At 38.9% G+C, this 20721-nt stretch overlaps 1 protein-coding gene across 1 annotated transcript in view; it reads right to left on the reverse strand.

The window, feature by feature from the left end:
- Positions 1-16968, reverse strand: part of tbc1d14 (TBC1 domain family, member 14) — a 43366-nt gene extending 26398 nt beyond the window's left edge. The window contains 3 exon segments of the mRNA XM_080890159.1: positions 139-262; positions 11117-11879; positions 16456-16968. Of these exon segments, the coding sequence (XP_080746285.1) occupies positions 139-262; positions 11117-11879; positions 16456-16504 (936 nt within the window). The 5' untranslated portion in view covers positions 16505-16968.
- Between the last annotated feature and the right edge of the window lie 3753 nt (positions 16969-20721).

Below are 20721 nucleotides of genomic sequence, written 5' to 3' on the forward strand. Positions count from 1 at the left end.
TTCGTCTGACGCAGACGCAACTACTGCCCACGTCTCCATCCTTTCTGGCAATTCAATAGGTATGCTCGTGCCACAAGCCACACACAAAATAAAGCCCCTTAAGTTCTGCTGAACCCCTGGTCTGACTACAGATTCTACCTTTTGTATTTTCTTAGGGTCTTTGAGGGGGCTTTCCCGAAGTGGGACTTTCCCAAACAGCTTCCACCCAGGATCCTTCTGCTCCACAGGCTGATTTTCCTTCACTCTCCTGGCAAACAGGCTCCTGAGAGAGGAGAATGACACAGAATTAGAATGGACGATAATTAGCTCATTATAACAGCAACAAAAAGGAAGGAAGGCGTTGACAACCTGCCTCCTGACTAAAGCAATCAGTGAGGTGAAACACTGTAGTGTGTGTGTCTCTACTACTGGAGGGGACAGCTGATGTAAAGCCACATATTGTATATTTGACTTAAAGAACAAGGGGTTATAGGTCGCAAGCCATTTAACCTCCTACCTTATATGAGCGATATTCAATTAAAATTTAAGGTCTAGTTAGAGAAAATTTCCTCAAACCAAGGTCCAAAATATCAAAGTTCCAAATGCATTATAATTTAATGCAATATATAATAAAGTAGCCCAATTTTTGAATCAGTAGTAGTTTGAAGTTATATAAGAATATTAAATCTACATTTATGGTAATTTCATTTTAATGGAGAAAGACAGAATTCAACCAAAAATCCAGAAAGAAAATATTACATGAAAGTAATAAATAAATAGATTTGCATGTCTCTGAGTAAAATAAAAATTTGATTCCCCCACAGATTGACTATAATCATGGGACATAGCCAGTCAATTCCAGATACTACTGATCTTAACTTGTTGTGTATAAAGTACACCTTTTCACAGAATCAATTTGCTTTTATTCCAACCTATCCACGACCACAGGTAAGACCAAAGATCGATCAAAGAACGTGACAAGACTGCAGATCTGCACAACGCTGGGCTACACATGGATGAGTTACAAGAACATCAGCAAGAAGCTTGGTGAGAATATGACAACTGTCCGTGCAATTATTCAGAAGAAACTGTCACCCTTGAAGGAGTTCTTCCCTCACAGGGTGAGGATGATCACAAAAAAAGTGGATCAGCCTAGAGCTACACTTGTTAATGACGTAAAGGCAAATAAGACCACAGTCACCAAGAACACCACTTTTAACACACTACACATTGAAACCTTGCAGCGTTCCAAGTTCCCCCCTTGGTTATGCGGCCGATCTTACAAACTCAGAAGGAGAACATTTCCCCCACTGTACATCGACTATTGTAGACAAAGGAAAAGGCTGACCATACTAAAATAACAATAAGATAAATGTGAGAAATGTGGCACTAACGTAAAATAGAAATGGTTCATCAAAATCTAGTAATAGGTCTGGGTTCAGATCCAGATTGTAGTCTGCCTATTCACGACTTAGGCACAATATGGAAGAAAGCATTGGGAAATGGTTGAATTTGGGTGTTTTTTTGTCCCACTGCCACAGGTGTATAAACCTCAAGCACTTGTAAAAGAATGGGTCATCTAAAGAGCTTACTGAATTTGAGTATGGTAGTAAAAAAGATGCCACTGTTGCAACAAGTCAGAGTGAAATTTCGTATCGGCAAGTGGTATTATTGCAAAACTAAAGTGTTTAAAAACCACATCAACATCATGTAAAGTTACGGAGCAGGCTTGCCATGTGCTGAGACACACAGTGCCTAACTGCAGAGTTCCAAATTTCCCCTCATTATTGCCGCTTTGACTGAAGAATACTACCTTCATCCAATGAATTTTGTGAATTCCCATTTGAAATGAATTGTATCCAGTCTCCTCTGCACTGCATTGAAAGTGCAGTGGTTTCAACCCACCTGGGGTTTAAATACTACCTGCTAAACCGTTGAAAAGCTTTCTTTTGTTCCACAACATTCACTAAGCCGTTTAGCCAGCTATTCGGTTTTATTTTTTTATTCATTTATCACTGCGTTGATGTCACTGAGCTGTTAGAGGTGGCTTTAATTAAAAGCCCGAATAGAGGCAAGCTGTGAAAAGACATTTAAATTGGTCAAATAAAAAGCCTCTTCTGATCAAGCAGGGCAAGAACAGGCACAATAGAAGGCTGTAACATCAAAGAGCCCACACACTGCTGTTTGTCTAAGGCTGAATTTCATCAAGGGGTCTTCTATAATGATTTTCACACGTCAGCTAAATATGACATTTTCAAGCTTTGGCTCTCAGCAAGTTGTACAGACATGTGGAAAGAGCCGGGAAGGGTCAAATAGGTCTAAATGCACAAGTTGTCTCAGTTGAATCAGTGACCCCTGACCTCTTAAGTGCTGCACAGCTTGACCTGTGCCCCGTGGGTTGGTCTCGAGAGTAGTGATGACAGGAAACATGCTGCCAAACACAGGACAGACTCATTCAATGACTGTCACCACATGTGCTACGGGCTTCTGTTTTTGCTTTGGAAATTGCTTCATTCAAGATGTTCTGTGCTCAGTAAAACCTTACAGTTCCTGTCATCTGGACAACAAAATGACACTGGCTCTTATCTTGCTTAATAACAGTAGTTATAAAGTTATTATAAAGTGCAATTAATACTAATCAAGAAGAAGCTGCATCATATCAAAAACAAGCAATGCTTTGCTGCTAGTAATCACTTATGTTCAATTACTAAACAAATCTTGCAGCTGCTCTAAAATTAGTTTGTAATTTTCCTTTTTTATGATTTGGTAATATTTCAGTTTTCTAGTTACAGTAAAACAGCCCAAGTTGCAAATATGACCTATATTCCACAAGAAAAAAAAAACAAAACTAACATGCACAGAGACCAAACTACTATAATAAAGCTCACCACCTCTGAGCAGCTAACTCAGCTGAACTTCCCTTGTTCTATGCAAGTCTGATCTCTTCAGGAGCTTTTAATTATCTTAAGAAGCCAATTAAAAAGCTCTATTTTAAATTCAGAAAAGAAATCCATGAGCTATGAGCCCTAAAATGCTGAGGCCTGAACAACTTATTCAGCAATATTAGCTGAGAATTAATAGGGAAGAAGTATTATTTATGTATAACCTGCAGGTTTTCCAGTATTCAGAAAGCAATGTGTTTTATGAGTTACAGAGCAGTCTGAGGAGCAAATATCAGGAAAAAAAACATTATTTCTTGTAGACCATTAATACTGTTAGGAATCAGAAGGTGACGCAAGACAGAAAGATGACAATACCATCACACTGCAACTCTGGACAACATTTCAAACAGCCAAGCTTTACAGCCAACCAGCTGTAATTGCTTATGAAACGTAACAAAGATTAACAACAATTTTGCTAATGATTTACCATGGTGACATTTCAGTTTCCAGTGACAACCTGAAAACAAAATAACTTGATCTTAACAAGTAAATCCATTTATGTTCACAGTCAGGCATAAGCTGGGCGAGTCGCCATTCTATTTACCCTCTAATGCCAACGCCTCATTCCTGCCTCGTTGTAGCTGCACGTTTCACATCAACCCTGCATATTTTCCGCTCTGCTTGCTGATAACTACAGTACACAAAGATAAAAGTAATGGAATGTTACTCCCAAGGTGAAAAAAAGAAAGCTGTTAAAAGCCAACACTTTTAATATTTTACAAACTGTAAATGCACAGTGACATTTAAGCTGAACTTCTCTGCTATTTTCACAATTGCACAGACAAACCAGTGAACAAAACAAAAAAACCCCACCATTTTCCATACTATCGCCATTTTCTTAATATTTTGACAAAGAAGTGCTTGAACGCATAAGACATCGGTAAATTGTACAGCACCATTTCACACTCAAATATAGAGGAAATGGTCAATTTAAGGATGTAATATCTACTGACATCAAAGCCATCTAACTCCACCCACAGCAAACAGAGGAAGGAAACGTTAGCCTTCAGATTACAAAGAAACAAAAGATGGAGAGGATAACTGAGGAACGCATGGGGTGACGGAGGAAAGAGTCATTTAGCCACAAAGACCAGGGGAAAGACAAGGACTATTTAACAGATTTCTTTTGAAGCTTGGAGAACTCAAAACAATTCAAGGAAAACTGCTTCACAGACTTTGCACAGGCTGTACTGAATGCTACACTTAAGAATCCCATTATTATCATTGCTCACTCCCTGTCATAGATTTACTTTTAGAAAGACGAGTACTGGCAAACATGGCAAAGTTTCATATATTGAATCCAGCTTTACTACTTTTCTCTACTTTTGGTTCTGAATGATGTTAATCTGAACATGTCGTTAGAATCTGATCTCTCTGGTTATGAGAACCTACCTCCTGTTTAATTCTTCTGTCTTAAAATGAATAAGGATTATTTATAAGTGTTAATCATACAAAACTACTAAGAGTTCTAGAATTTAACACTTCTCTTTGGTGAGGAGGACAGACGAGCTGACCCATGCAACAGGGCTCTCCAACACCATTATAGGCAATCCATCCCTCCATCGCAATTCCAAAGACTTAGAGAAGTAATACCAAGAAGCAGGGTGTGGAACAATATCTTAAAACACTGCACAGCCGTGAAAAACACAAATTCACAGCTTAAAAAACCCAATTACACCCTGATGGCTTCCAAAGAAATTAACAACAATAACAATCTTGGCAAAATTGGACATTCTAGCAAATTCACCACAAAAATGAGAATGCTTAGAGAACCTGCTAAATGCAACAAACCCCAAGAACTGCATCTCAGACTCAACATTTAACATGCTGACATTTGTAAACGTTCAGAAAAAGACTTTTAAAGTATGGCTTGTTTGGAAGGGTTGTCAGCAGGAAGCCTATTCTCTGTAGAAAGAAAATGGCTGCATGACACAGGTTTTTAAAGTTGCATCTGAATAAAAAACAAAAACAAAAAAAGAACAACTTTGGAACGATGTCCTTTGGAAATAAAGACAAATCCAAAGTAGAGATGTTTTACCATAATGCAGTGTTGTAGTTGAAAAACAAACAAACAACATGAGCACAAGCAGTGGTTTTGTAACAATTTATTCTAGTTAAATGTGAGGCCATCAGTGGATGAGCCCTGCGAAAGCTGATGAAGACCCAGAGGGAACATCACGAGTGTAGATTAGATGATTCACGAAAACACGGCTAAACTCAAACTTCTCAAACCACAATGTTTCAGTGACTTGTTTTTCAAGCAAATAAAGATGGCAAGTAGAAAAGTAGAGGAATTTCATAGTTTGTGAAAGTTATTGAACTGATTCCTGGTCCACGGTTATCAGTTTGGTAATGTGGATAGCAAACTGATAGCTTGCTATCCACACTAGCTTTGGCTGGCCTAAAATCAAAATGGAAAGCATCTCTTGATCCTTTGCAATTTACTTGACTACCAAATCTGAGTGTGGATGATGCAATCATGCCGCAGAGACTATACTCCCATTTTAACAGTAACAGCTGCACATTAAAGAACCTTTAAGAAATCTTGGTAAACATGCCCACCATCACAGGGCTTACTAGAATATATTATTGTCATCTCAACCTAAAAAATAAACCCACTAATAAATCTTAAAATGTGGTTCAAAGCTTGGGAAAACATTACTTGGTCAATAATCAACTTTTTGGCTCAACCAACTAATTATTTAAACAAGAATCTGTACATCTGTAACACAAAAGCAATACTGAAAATATGCGATATGCCAGAAAAAGTAAACTGTCAGCAGGGAGTAGTGAACACGAGTAACCCCAGAAAGCCTCTATAAAAGAACGCAACACAGATCAAAGTGCAGAGGCCAACACGGTGCCACCTTTAAGAAGCAAACTTTGACTTCAACTCCTGGATTACTCAACACCTCGTGTGGATGCCATGTGTTTTGTTTTTGCTTGTTTTTGGCTTTCGTGTCTGCAGGAACATGGTTTGCATTCAGTCAGGGCCAAAGTTGCTTCAACGTGACATCTGAATTGGTGCGGCTACGGTCGAGTACTCAAACGGAACAGCTAGGAAGAACCAAAGAACTGACTGTCAGAAGTGCTTATTTATATATGGTCAGTGTGAGCTAAGACATAGCACTAGATTATTTTTTCCCCAAAGGATTTTAAGATTTTTAGCATTTCACAAATCTGGTTTTCAGCCTTGATGTCTGCAAATAAGGTGATAAAGTGTCTCAGCATGGTTACAGGCCTGAATTTACAATAAAGAGACATGACTCAAAAAAATTAACACAAGCCATCTCAAGTAGAAAAGCAGACTCAAGTCATAGAAAACATAAAATAACCAGGACAAAGAACTGCTCAAAGCTGCCAAGCAGAAAAAAAAAATCCAACAGGAAACAGTAGCCATGACATGTCAATCAAGACAAACTTATGCCACCAAATACTGTTCATTGTCCTACCTGTCAGTGTACAGCATGAGCGATGGAGTTGCCATCCTGCTCTGTTAATGCAATTACACAACAGAGAAACAAGAGCCTGGAGTCTAAGCTTCAAAAGACGATAAGAGGAACAGAAAAATAGCAAAAACCCTGTGGTTAAACTCATAGATCAGCAAGTCCCACTGCATTTACGGCTTTTACTACAGAGTGTAAAAAAAGCCCTACACAGCCACTTTGTTCAGGCAGAGTGGAAAGGAGGGAGCTGCTCTCTCCTCTGTGTCCCCACCTCCTCAGTCACAAGGCTGACTTCTAAACAAATGGGATGTAAGGAACAGGAGGAATGAGTGTGAGAAGCAGGAATCTGAAGGGCAATCAGTAAATGAGTAACTTTTACTTGTGACGAATGAATAAAAACAGGGATGACGAGTTGAGTTTGAGGGAGTGCCAATTTAACACTTGATGTTACCTCATTAACTGATTAATTCAGTCAGTAAACATTTTGAGTGTGTTTGGAACTTGGATTCAATTTGAGGAAAACCAGAGCAGGCAGTGGATCATTTCATTCCCGTCATCCTACCCATCTAATAACTACAACCAAAACAAAATGTAAACTCATGGTTTTGACTCAAATGCATCTTTCCTGAAATATATATTGGGAAAGATGCATTCAGCAGAGAGGAATAGTACATTTCTTGCAAGTCAAACAGAATACGGAAATTCCAGGTTTGGCTTCAGTTCCTAAAAGAAATAAAGCGTCTGAAAATTAAAATAGAGTCTCTGCTTACGTTTAAGTAAAACCTCCAGGCACCGATGAAAAGAGGATTTAAACCAAGGTCATCTCAAATCATCACATTTTTGGCAGCTTTCATTTGCCAAGTGAACTCCTACACAAATACAGAAACAAGAAAAGGGCTACTTTCAGCTGCTCTATTACAACAGTGGGCAGTTCCACATGTTTGATTTGGCAGAGTCTTGCACCAGATGCCAAATATGAAATGATTCACACACTAAATCAATGAAATGTTACATTTCGGTAGCAGAGTAGATCTGGGTTAGAGGAAGAAAGAATGAGACCATGCGATCTGACACACGTGGCAATGGCACCAGCAGCCTCAAGCTGAAAGCGGTCTCAGTTGAGATTACACTTTTTCAAAACTCAATGCACACAACAATCTCTGCAGCATCTGTAGTGCTAAATGCAAGCTATCCATGACAACACACTTGATCTGAAATAAGAGCCTGGTCAAATACAAGAAGAAATCTTGGTAGACTAAAAGCGTTCCTCAGAACGTGTGCAAAAACCTGTAAGTCAAATGAAAGTAACTTTAGCATGTCTGTGCCAGCTTATAAGAAGTTGAACCCGAGTATGATGATGAAACTTGTAGTGAGACATCAAAAACCTCATTAGCATTTTCTTCAGGCAATTAAGTAGTTTGATATGTTCTTGTTGGCTGGCGTTTTTTAACTTAGTTACTTACTACGAGGACTACGGTCACCATCCTGCTGCCTTTTCTGTGCACTTAACCCTCTAACTTCATCTTAAATAGTCTTAGTAAACTGCTGTTCCCCTAAGGTGCTCTATCTGTAACATGCACAAGGAGGAGGAAGAGGAAGGAGCACCACACCTTTAGCTGCACACATTCAGAAATGGGAAGTAGCCCATTAGATGCAATGTCATGACAGTATCGTCTTCACAAACAGAGAAGCAGTGCACACTCTCTCAGGACAAGTTATGCTGTTAAGGACGTTCCCTGCCAGAAAACAGAAAATTCCTCAGGATCTGAGATACTGGGTAGGGATGCACATATCTGATAGTCGTATATAAGGGGACAGAGTGCTTTGAATCAGCACAAATATGCTCCACTGCAGGCCTCTAAAAATTCCAACTGCACATTTGGGTCACGCTGTGCATTTGTTGAATATTGAAGCAAACGGCCCCCTCACCCCCCTAAAGAAAGAAAAAAAGAAAACCCCAAAGATCCAAAAACACAGTATGAAGAGTACAAACAGGAGTCGCTAACATCAGCACAAACAACAGTGGTCAACAGACCAGTTGTATGTAACACATCTTTTTGACACTGGCCCCATCTGAAAGCAGCAACGTGCAACCACCACTGAAACTTCATAACTTCTACATGAAACAGCACAGAGGAAGCTGACGGCAAAGGGTCAGTCGTTTGAAGGCATTTCACAGTCTGTTTGCAGTAATTCATGTAATTAACAGCAAACTATAGTCAAGTGAGTTAACATGAGCCAGAAGCTCCAAAAACAGCACTTTCCTTGTTAGCTGCTCTCGCCCCTTTTCTCTTTATGTTCGTTTTAGCACTTGTGAAGCTTTTACTGCACCTACAGTAGAATATGGAGTTTCTTGTTAGACATACTCTGCATGTGTGGCTCTAAGAGCAATGCTTAGTGCTGAGAAACTACTGTGAACATAAATTAGAGCAGCAAATTCTCACTGAGCTTAAATCTGTTTTGTTCACCATGGTTTTGTTATTGTTTTACCAACAAATACAACTTCAGCACATACATGAATGAACTTTAGATTTATGTTATAAGGATGGGATCAGTAATAATTGGTCTAACTGGTCCATTTGTACTATTGAAACATGATGTGCTGGGAGCTGGTGTCAAAAGGTGTGAATAACAAGCAAACCAGGCTTTACCAGGGGTGTTCATATACTAGTCTGTATCTTAAACACAAGAGACAACATGTAAGTGGTAGCTAGGTCGCTGCTGTGCTTTAAAGCTGCTATCAGACTCATGCTTGGCCATGATTTGGATAAGCAGAGGTCAGGGTCATGATCTTTTATGTTCTGGGTGAGCTGCAATTTCCAAGAGTGGTGGAATGGGTCAGAGGGATATTTTGCTTAATGCACGTTTGTGAAGCAATCTTAAGCATACAAATTCTGCAAGTCAAAGAGGAAGTTGACAATCTAGTATTATCTCAGTAAGGCTGGCTACAATGCTGCTTTTTGTTTTTCTTCTATTTCTGCCCTATTATGGCCTCATAACATTTGTGATAGATCAATATTTTATTTTATTTTATTTTAATTATATTAAATAATTTCCCCCAGGGATCAATAAAGTATTCTGATTCTGATTCTGATATTTCTGCCCACGTTTCATTATACTCCAGCATGGTGCAAAGATCTTGAAGAAAGTTTACAGCCCTTAATTTGTAGTTTACATCCAAAGAGACAGGCTTTTTAGATTTTTTTTTTTTTAAGTGTTCTTGGACATCAGGCTGTCTGGAGGTCTTTTAAAGTTTTTCCTTTGGACAACTGCTGCTTTTTCATAAAACAAAAGGCAGCCAATATCCAAAGAAAAGCTCTACAAATGTCCCTCCTAAATCCTGCAACTCCTCTAAAAGATTCTAAATTACAAGTAGTGGTGTGTGGATCACACCATATATCGATCGTGGCTCAAGAGTTGGCAGTTCGTCTTGTAACCAGAAGGTTGCCGGTTCGAGCCCGGCTCGGACAGTCTCGGTTGTTGTGTCCTTGGGCAAGACACTTCACATACTGCCTACTGATGATGGCCAGAGGGGCCGATGGCGCGATGTGGCAGCCTCGCTTCTGTCAGTCTGCCCCAAGGCAGCTGTGGCTACAGCTGTAGCTGCCTCCACCAGTGTGTGAATGTGAGAGTGAATGAATAGTGGAATAGTGGAGGGCCCCGAAAAGCGCTATATAAATGCAATCCATTATTATTATGATATATACACAATTCCTCTGATACCAGATATGTATGTTCTAGAATCGATTCTCACATTAAAATATTGATATTTTAGTAATTTAGTAATAAATTTGTACTTTATCATTAACAAGAACACAGTGGAAAGTAGCCGTTATTGGGATCGTCTAAATGATTGGTAGGAACAACTCCTTCCTGTCGTAGTGAGATGCAAAATGCTGCAATATAAATGTGTCACGGCTTACGTGTTGACAATAAGGGCTGATTGCAAACGGAGTCATGTACCAGCTAAGATGAGGTTTGTGGCACATGTGGCAAGACCACAAACAAAAATAAATCATAGCACAGAATATGATGACTTGATGATGAGGATGAGAGGGACAGGTGATGCTAGGGCGAGACAGAGTCCTTTGGTGCTACAGGCACCATCTTGGTACAGAGACAGAAAATGTGGGGATGTGTACCACTGCTGCCGATTTTTGAAAAGTGACTTATGTCTAGGCTTAGTTTTTGTTTTGATGTTTAAACAAGTTGAATTCCCTGCACCCTTAAAACTATGGAATCACATTTGTTCTTGTTTGTTGTTAATTTACATTAATAAATATGGTAATGAAATAAATACATGCCTGAATGAGTAATTAACTTTAGATGTTTACCCTGAGATTACCTCACATGAATTCAATTGACCTAGATTTGGTCAAGGTTGTAGAGTACATCGTTGACAGTGGATTATACAGGTTAGGTATCATCGAAATATATTATCTATATGCAAAAAACAGCTACTGTAGGCTTTGAAAAAATAAAAATGCATCCAATAAAAACACAGCTCAAAAATATTTCAAATATAAGACAAATAGATAATAACGTGAGTCTAAAAACTTTCTCAGTTGTATTATTATTTTAAATCATTTGTTTCAAATGATTGTTAATTGAATATTCCAAAATGTAGGTACTGACTTTACAGGTTTTTTTATTTCTTATATGATAATTGTTCATAATTGAACAAGAACAGATAGTCTGTGGGGGTGTGGTGGGGTGTTACAAATACAAAGTACAGAACCATGGACTTACCTTGCAAATAAACTTGCTAGTGGTCCCAATTTTCTCTGCCTCCCATCCTCTTCTTTCTGCATGACTTCTGCCGCCCATAAGTCTCTGGAGGTTCCCGCTGAAGACGACAACACCACTTCTGAAAAGTGGTTAGTGCTGCTGTCGGCTGTCTCCAAAGTGACAATCGCACTGGAGTCAGATGTAACTGTGAAATCCAGGATGTCTTCGTTGGAGACCGACAGTTCTGTGCTCATGCTTGACACGCTGCACACAGAGATGTCATCACTACGGTTTAATGCTCCGCCCCCAACACCAGCTCCCATGGTGGAGGATAATCTGAGGGTGGGGCTAAAGAGGCGGATGTTGTCATAGCCACTGCGGGGAAAGGTGGAGGATTTTCGTACAGTGGTGCCATCAGAGGGACCATTGTCCAGAGGTAATGTGGCGGGGGTGTCGTGACTTGATTCCAGCATAAGGCCTCCGTCGCTTTGCCTTTGGTGACTGTGAAGGAAGGGCTCCGGAGGATTGATCTCCAGAGTGGGGATACCAGAGTCCTGGGAAGTCAGGCTGTGGTTGTCTGGCTCCAGGTCTGGGTAACTTTTCTGTGGGCTGCTATAACAGACAGTAGTGGGCGAGCAGGATGGCTTGTAGATGGGCAGGACGGCGTTGCTGTGTGTGGCCGCTCTGGCCTCATGGCAGTGATTGCTGATGTGATCATTTAGGTGAGAGGCCGTCGGGTCTTTGACCACAGAGCCATTCTCCACTATGGTTCCTCCAGGCATAACTGTAGGAAACAGAAATTTCAGTTTAACAACATAAATATATTTATTCACCTCCTGATAACTAGTTTGAGCCAATTTGCTGTAGTCTTTCATAAAAAGTACGTTAAAAAAAAAGTGACAATTCCATTGTTACATTGTTGAAATAAAGAAGCACAGAGAGTGCAAACTTCTGGCAAGGCAGCTCATTCTCTGGTCTCTTTCTTTGTTTTTTAATACACTAAGGTTAAAAATAATTAGTTCTGTTAAAATTAAAGCGTTAATGCAAAGTAATCCGCCATCACGGTCAACACGATTAAGATTTTTAACGCTATTAATGCATCTGGAGTGCAGAATGATTCAAAATTCCCGAAATGTTTCTGTCAACGCATTTTGGGCAGTTTGTCCAAGTAGAGTTACCTTCACACATGTGCAAATGTGCAGTTGATCTGGTAGTGACGGGCAGCTGAACCAAACAACTCAATATAGAAGATGATAAACGCACGTTTGAGTACGTTTGAATATTTAAAAAAAAAAAAAAAAAGACAGAACAGTCAACCGACATAGTATTATGCACATTGTGAAAGAATGAATTCTCTTTTCACCGAAGCACTTCCATCTTAAAATATCACATCGACATGAAGCATACATTAGTCGTGGATGCTGCTAGGACTAACGCGTCACCAAGCTTGCAACAAACCACTCACAGAGCATTGGCAGATTGCAACAAACTGCAGACCTATTAATATCTTTGGGAACATGCGCTTTACATAGCTTTGGTTCCTCGTTTCAAGGACTTGAAGCCTCCCCAAAAGTGACAGAGAGAGAGCGGATAAATGTTTACAGAGTTTTTTGTTAACATGAATGTTCAAGGTCTTGATGCATTCTCAATCATCCAGGAAAATAAATCTCCAAATTCTGTTCATCCAGATTCTGTTCATCTGGACGTAGCGTTTTGTGGGAGAAAACGCTACGTCCTTCAGTGGGCTGGTTTCAGTCATTATGCAAATGTACTGTTTATAAGATTGGGGAAACCTGCAGTCAGCTGAGACTGAAGAAGTCACTTGGATGAGTGACGAAACGTTTCTCCCACAAAACGCTACGTCCAGATGAACAGAATCAACTTTTTGGAGATGAATGTTCAAGATAAATAAACATGTTAAGTACGCATATTTTCCCTTTTTTCTTGAATCTGTTTGCTCGTGCAAAATTAAATGTGATTAATATAGAATAAAAATAAATGGTATTTAATTGTGATTAATCAAAATTAATCCAGAGTAACCCTGTGATGAATCAGATTAAACATTACCTATTAATTTTCAATTCAATTCAATTTTATTTATATAGCACCAAATAACCTCTAGGTACTTGCACAGTAGATCGTACAATAACAAATAGAGAAAACAAACAAACAAACAAACAAACAATCATATGACCCCCTATGAGCAAGCACTTTGGCGAAAGTGGGAAGGAAAACTCCCTTTTAACAGGAAGAAACTTCGAGCAGAACTAGGCTCAAGGGGTGAGATAAGGAAAACAGGATAAAGACATTCCTATTAGTATGTAGGTTTTTTAAAAAGTTGTATTTCACTGGTGAGAACCAGTTTAAGCATACATTCTTTGTGTTTACTCTCCATTTACTTCATTATATTGCATAAATGTCAGTTACAAGCTTAAATATAAAGTTGAAAAAATGTAATTGCAACCAGGCTGTTGATCAAGTAATTGCAATTAATCGCGAATAATTACAGAAAATTGTGCAATTAATTAGTTATTTTTTTACTCTATTGACAGCACTAAGAATAATGTAATATGGAGTCAAATTGATAGAAAAGCAGTGCATTATAAAAGTGAGATCAGAGGTGAAATGTGACATGGCATTTGGATGCAAACTATAATGTGACATTTAGTATCCCCATATACCAGTTTCAAATGTTGCCAATATGAACAGAAGGCAGTAAAATTTTAAACAGTTAAAGATAAGACAGTTTATGAAAGTTTGACCTTATTTGACCTTGAAGAGGTCAGAGATCCAAATGTGATTGCAAAGGTGGGAAGCGGCCTTTCTCCAAACAGCTTGTGTGGAACATGGCTTTAACTTTCTGCAGTTAAATCACCGTCCTGCAGCATCTACATACCTATGCATGTGACAAATAATAAAGAACCTAGAACCTATTCGTGGAGGAATTTCTTAATTTCTCTTTCAGCTTGTTGAGGTTCTGGTTGCGCTCTGAATACAAGTTCATGCACATTTTTCCTTAATGTGAATTTCTCTATATACAGACACCAACAGATTTTTGGTTTCCAAAGATTTGTCACAGCTAATCACCATCTTATCAAACGCATTGCACACAAATGCCAATTTAAACCCATTCAATGGCAAACTGATAGGAAACTCATCATCATATTTTCATTTTATTGGCGCCTTGATGCAATAAAATCCATTTAATAACAGCAACTGACTGCACTGTCTTCAAAGCAACTAGGAAAATAAATCTCAAGTTCACTGCACACAGTTGGAATACCTTTGGTTATGTCGTGGTCCCACACCAAAGTTTTCCCTAGTATGACTGCACCATAACTGAAATGTTTTAATTTGCATTTTGTTTAAAGAGGCTATATAGGGGTCATTTGACAGCTCAGTGTTGTTATTCGTGGGCTTTAGCCAAAATGATCCCACTTCTCTCCTTCACAAACAAAGTTTGAACAGTATGTGAGTGAAGCTTCTGTGCTTACAGAACCTTCAGCTCAAATAACCACATCTATGATATCGCCTCTCAATGACATCATCAAGGCCCAAGAGTAAGAAGAAAAAGAACAACCCAGAAGTGTCTAGATCAGTCTGAGCTTTTGGCCCACAGGACTTACTTGTACACGCGTATACTTGCACTTTGTCTATGTTTAATACGGGCATCCAACCTTTCAATAAACACCTGCTCAATCAAATAACCACAGCTTTATTAGAATTAATGGGCTAGGCAGAAAAACTGCAGAAAAGTTATTTTTGACTGTACATCCCATTGATATTGGTAGCTTTAATACAACAGGATTAAAGGTTTCCTCTAATTGACATTGGATACACGAGCATGTGAGCCTAACTAGGTGAAAACTAATCCTAAAGTAACCCGACTGTAACTGGAGTCTGCAGTGTAATGTGAACATGTTTTCTGCTGGGCTCCATCATGCTCCAACCCCAGCTTAGAAGCTAGTGTGTCTAAGCTCTAAGCTGCATTAGCAGTGACAGGAGAGAATTTCAGGAATCCTTTCATTAAACCAATTCTGATGCGGGGAGGGGGGGGGGTGTTATCTCCTGCACTCTGGCAACAAGGGAAACTCTCATAAACTTCAGAGCACACATGGTGGGTTTAGTGTTCTTACTACATAACTCACAGTGGCCCGACTTCCTAAATTTAATCACACAGAAATAAACGACAGGCATGTTAAGACAGTAAACAGGTTACGATTAAACCAACCACGCCCTAATCAGTAAAAATAAATACCCTTTCAAAGTCAAAACCCTAAAAGAGTTGAGTGCTCTCCAACGCACTGACACACGAAGCCAGATTTTTACCCAAGCTCTAAACCCTGACCTGCAGGTAGTCATGTGAGCCAGGCAGACTTTGTCCCAAAACACAGCAACAGGTTGTGCCACTGTAGAAATCAAAATTCAAGTAGAGGAGAGGTCACCAACAAATGTCAAAATTAATGATGATGACCCTACGGTCATTATTATTAATACTGCTATGTATTCTGAAAATATTAAAAGGTCTTAACAGCTAAGCACTGAAATGTAAAAGCTGTGAAGCATGCGGCCGCACCAGTTTTTTTTGTTCTTGTAAAAGTAATGAAACAGAAACAACAAGATTGCCTTCATTGTCTGCCCAACTTAGCCGCCTATTTGAATACACACACAGACACACACACACACACAAATCTGGTTCTTCAAGTCATGATATGATGACTCTATGGACACCATAAGGAAATGCAATATTACGCCACTATATCCCTGACTAACAGCAGAAATTGTGAAAAGTGGGCCAACACTTTCACAAGCAATGGAGCCAGTTTTCAGTTTACCTGCATTTGTTTAAAAGCACATCACGTGTTATGGCATAACCCAATTCCAAATATCTGTGTCAGGTATATGGAGGATTCCAGTTTTCGGGAGTGGTTACAAATATTTATTCCATGCCAATATCACTTTCTACAAAATTGAATGAAAGTTCAAGTTTTATTTATTCTGAAATGATGTGCAGAACTGAAGACTAGCCATAGCAATTTGCAAACTCACTCAGTGACGCTTGATATTTGAGATATGTGACGAAATAAAAAGTGCAAGTGCTGTTTAATGTATAATTAATCTATGCCGAATTCATGCCCGTATCTATAAAACACGAATTATTCAACTGGTCATAGTTAAACATCTGTGTAAATTCGCGATATTACATAGTTTTGATTTTTAAAAGTTTTTCTAATGTAGTTTGGTGTGACATACGTCACCAGGGAGGGCAGCACACTCAGTGTCAGGGTCACGGTGAACATGTCATGTTGTCTAACCGCGATAAATACACAGAACTGAGACCGTGCTCGACAGTAACGTACCACAGTGGTTCTCCCTCCGGTCCTGTGTGTCGTGGGCCGTGTTGGCCATGCTGCCGGTTAAAGCTACAGGTGGGTGACAGGTAGGCGCTGGCCGGAGTGGTCCATGATGATGCTGTGACTAGTGCTGCACCACCATCAACTCCCAGCCTCCTCAGCGGAGCTTCGGCCAAACGAACAGCACTGAAGTCAGCTCATTTGTTGTCGAATAAATTCCCCGGAATTCAGTCGGAATGCGGCCAGTGAACACACAAACGCCGTGTTGAACCGCACTTGCTCGCCAAGTGCACTTGCCGCTGACGCCAACTCACTAATTTCACGAGCGCTTCCTCAAATGGAACCAACACTTTTTAAAATGAGAGAGACATGTTGGTTTAGCCTTCCCGGCATCACAGCAGGACAGGAAGTGCTTCTCCGCTCTTTTGTGAATCATAGAAGCAAGCGCATTTCTCAAGTTTCTCCGGAATCGTTAAGATTTCATACCTGTGTCGATGCTTCTGCCGCCATTTTAAAACAAACTTGTACGGAGAGTGCGGTCTAATCGAGTAAAGAGTGCTCCCTGTCGATGGTTCACCTGTCTGGACCTGAAGGCATTATTAATCGACTTCGCAACCTGCGGGCTTATTATTTATATCACTGACCGTATGTTACTTCTACAATATAGACGGTTGTATGACGTAGAAGAGTAGTCCTCCCAAAATAAACAATTAAATAACATTTTTAAAGTCGGGTTAATGTTACAAACACATTTTATTAAATGTATGTTCATATTAAAACCATATTGAGCCAATATCAACAGAAGTATATTCAATAGCATCGTAAACTGAAATTTCACAAATTGCTATAATAACTGAGCACCTGCTTATCAAATTGTGAAAACTGTCATTAGAAGTGCTATAGGCCTGAAACTTTTAAGAAGATATACTCTGTATAAATAAAGTGGAATTCTACAGAAGCAGCTCTGGGAAAATGTATAATTGTTATGACACAAAATAATGTACAGAGTTATCTCCTATATGTCTACACCATTTTGGGTGGCATTCCTTTATAGGCCATATAAATAAAAAGTTGATGGTAGTATTTTTAATTGTACAAATCCTGTAGTGACAACAAACCTCTGTTTTAAATAAATATTTTAGTAGCAAAATAATATTTTCTTAATAAAATATTTTTTTCTGCTGATAGAAAACCCAGTCTTTGGTTACACCATGACATTTTCATATCCCAACTCTTCTGTAGCATCCGCACAACTTGACAAAAGACCTGTAAAACATGGTTGTGAATTCTGGATTGTATTGTAACATATCATCAACTACTTAAGTGTATATTTTCTTATAAACATTAATTCTCAAGCTATTCCCAATTCCCGTTACATATTTATAGGTCTAAATAAGGGATAGCTAGAATTAATATGAAGTAATATGACACTGTTGAATATCTGGAAGTCCTACTCGTCTTTTTGTTTTATAAGTTTACAACAGATTTTCTAATTACTAATAAAAGTTTTGTGCAAAGCAGCAATTATTCATCCAAACTCAAAAAATATCAAGGTTAAAATATTAAGTGTGTCCATACTTTTGGATTGCAGTTTTATTAAGTGCAATTTCCAAAATTAATCTAAAGTGTAGGTGGCTGGCCTTTCACTTAGAGATAAGGTGAGTTCAGCCACCCGGGAGGATCTACTCATCCGCCACATGAAGTGGTTCGGCATCTAATATGCCAGCATGTTTTCTGTACATAGTAAATTGTTAGCAAATGCATAATCATAATAAAGTAATATAGTGAACTTTAATTATTACTGCTACTATTATTAATGAAAGCTTTTATTTTGATTGTAGACATCAATATTATAAAAAGCTACACTTAAATGCTATGCTCAGGAATATCAACCTGTTTTCTGCATTGTTGTGGTGTAACCCCTCCCACCATGTCGCTAGCCTCCACCATTTTAACGAGAAGGCACAGATCAAGTCTGACAGAAGCAACACTCACACATGGGATAATCATTTATCTCGTTTGGTCATCTTATTAACACACATTGGGTTTGTTTGACAACCACAAACATCACATTCATTTTATTCTGTTACATTAGAAATATAAAATCTTAATGTGTATGTGTGGATAATCTCATAATGTTAAATATTTAGTCACAATTCTTCAGTGCAATGGATAAATTATTTAAGGCTGTTGCTGTTAAATTAGCCTTTCAAAAACCAGCTAATAATGTGTTGGAAAACCACCTTTGGTACACAAAAGTATACAGGATCTTAAAAACATTGTCCGCAAGAATAAAAGCTGCAGTCTGACATGTGCTATAAATACTTAAGCAGTTGGCAGTGCCTCACCTGCTCTCTAGTGTCACCGTGAGGCTGACGAGCTAAAATGTAACGCTGCTCCTATTTCCTTTCAACACTCTAGATCAGGGGTGGGCAACTCCAGGCCTCGAGTCCAACACAGCTCCTTGATCCAACACAGCTGATTTAAGTGGCTAAATTAGCTCCTCAACATGTCCTGAAGTTCTCCAGAGGCCTGGTAACGAACGAATCGTTTTAATTCAGGTGTGTTGACCCAAGGTGAGATTCAAAACCTGCAGGACACCGGCCCTCGAGGCCTGGAATTGCCCACACCTGCTCTAGATAATGCAAAGACACAGGAACCTACAGACTGCATTTTGGTTTAATCCTTTATTATGTGTTAAGAAAATCCACAATGAAACAAAAATAATTTACTCAGGGTGAACATGAAATAAGAACACAGCTACGCAGGATACATAGGGTTCAGGAACATAGAGAAGAGGGAGGGCAAAGGAGCATCATCTACTTGGGAATGAACAGACGAGGAAAACTTGGGTTTTCTGTGCTGGATATGCTGTTCAGAACACAGCGCAGTTGAAAGTTTGCTTGTAAGAAGTCTCTCCGAACACATAAACCCTCTCTGAATGCGTTTACTCGTCACGTTTTGTTTCAAACACAGCCTATCAAAATGGAAGAGTTAAATACAGAACTCCCAAGTAAGTGTTTTTTGTGATTTCTTGCATACATTCACTGACAGTTTCACACACACACACACACAGTCATAGCATTCTTTCAATCACTTTAACCTCACTCGTAAGTTTATTTTTTTTACCCATAATAATCCAACTAAAAAAGATGGAGTGTGATGTTTGCATGCTGTATTTTTAGAGACATTCCATAAGTTTGTTTTTTCTGTCCCATGTGTTCCTCACTCAAAAGCGATCCACATGCAAAAGTAACTAAAGGACATTTCTCCATATTCTCTTCAATGTTTCCATGCGCCAAGGTATTGCATAGGACTTGGGGCTCGTGGGACTCCCTTCCACATTGCTTATGCAATTTACAATGGCTTAGTTCTTTTTTCCCCCTTCCTAAAACTACAGCTCTAAATTAATGACAGTCACCTCTGCTGTTTGGAAAGAACTCCTGTCAATAATTTGTTCAACATTTGAAGAAAATGTTTTACATTGATGCATCAATGCACTGCCACAGGTCTGAGTGTAGACTATGCAGTATGCTTATATTAAAAAATTCCTGAGTGTCTCAAAGAAAGGTGACAAGACCCTGAAGTTAAGTACCTTCCATTCAGCTACTTGGGGGGCCCTTTTTTAAAATCAAGCGGCATTGGACTAAAACTTTGGACCTTCAAATCTTAATTTTCTACAGAGCCATGTCAAAGCCATGCCCAAAATAAAAACACCTTTACCTGCGACAGTGCATTACTGTGTACACTGCTGACATGTACCCATGACAGAGGGATGATTTTGGTAATCTGTGCTTCAGTTTGGGGTATGATATGACAACAACAAAAAAAAAAAAAATTAAATATGAAAATAAAAAGAATATATACACACTGCTACTATCCTCAAATGAGAAGACAATAAAAGATCAGACAGAAAAACACCTTTTAGGAAACATGCTTATCTGCAAATATTTTGGGGTTTCAAAAGCAAAGGTCACACAGGGAGGCACATGTGCCACGACAAATTGGTAGCCAATTGGATCAGGGTTTTAGTTCAAGCTAGGCCAAATTAATGAAGGTGAAGCTCACCATACACATATTTAAAAAAAAAAAAAAAAAAAAAAAAAAATCAACAACCACTCATTCTGAACCAGTAGTTTCACAAGTTCTATGTCAACACACACACACACACACACACACACATTACTTAATATTTCATTTCAACATGATATAGTGAACACCAAAAGATAAAAATAAAATAAAAACAAAACCCATATGGAGAACAAAAAGCAT

Source organism: Rhamphochromis sp. 'chilingali', assembly GCF_963969265.1.
Source record: "Rhamphochromis sp. 'chilingali' genome assembly, chromosome: 1".
Taxonomy (NCBI): Eukaryota; Metazoa; Chordata; class Actinopteri; order Cichliformes; family Cichlidae; genus Rhamphochromis; species Rhamphochromis sp. 'chilingali'.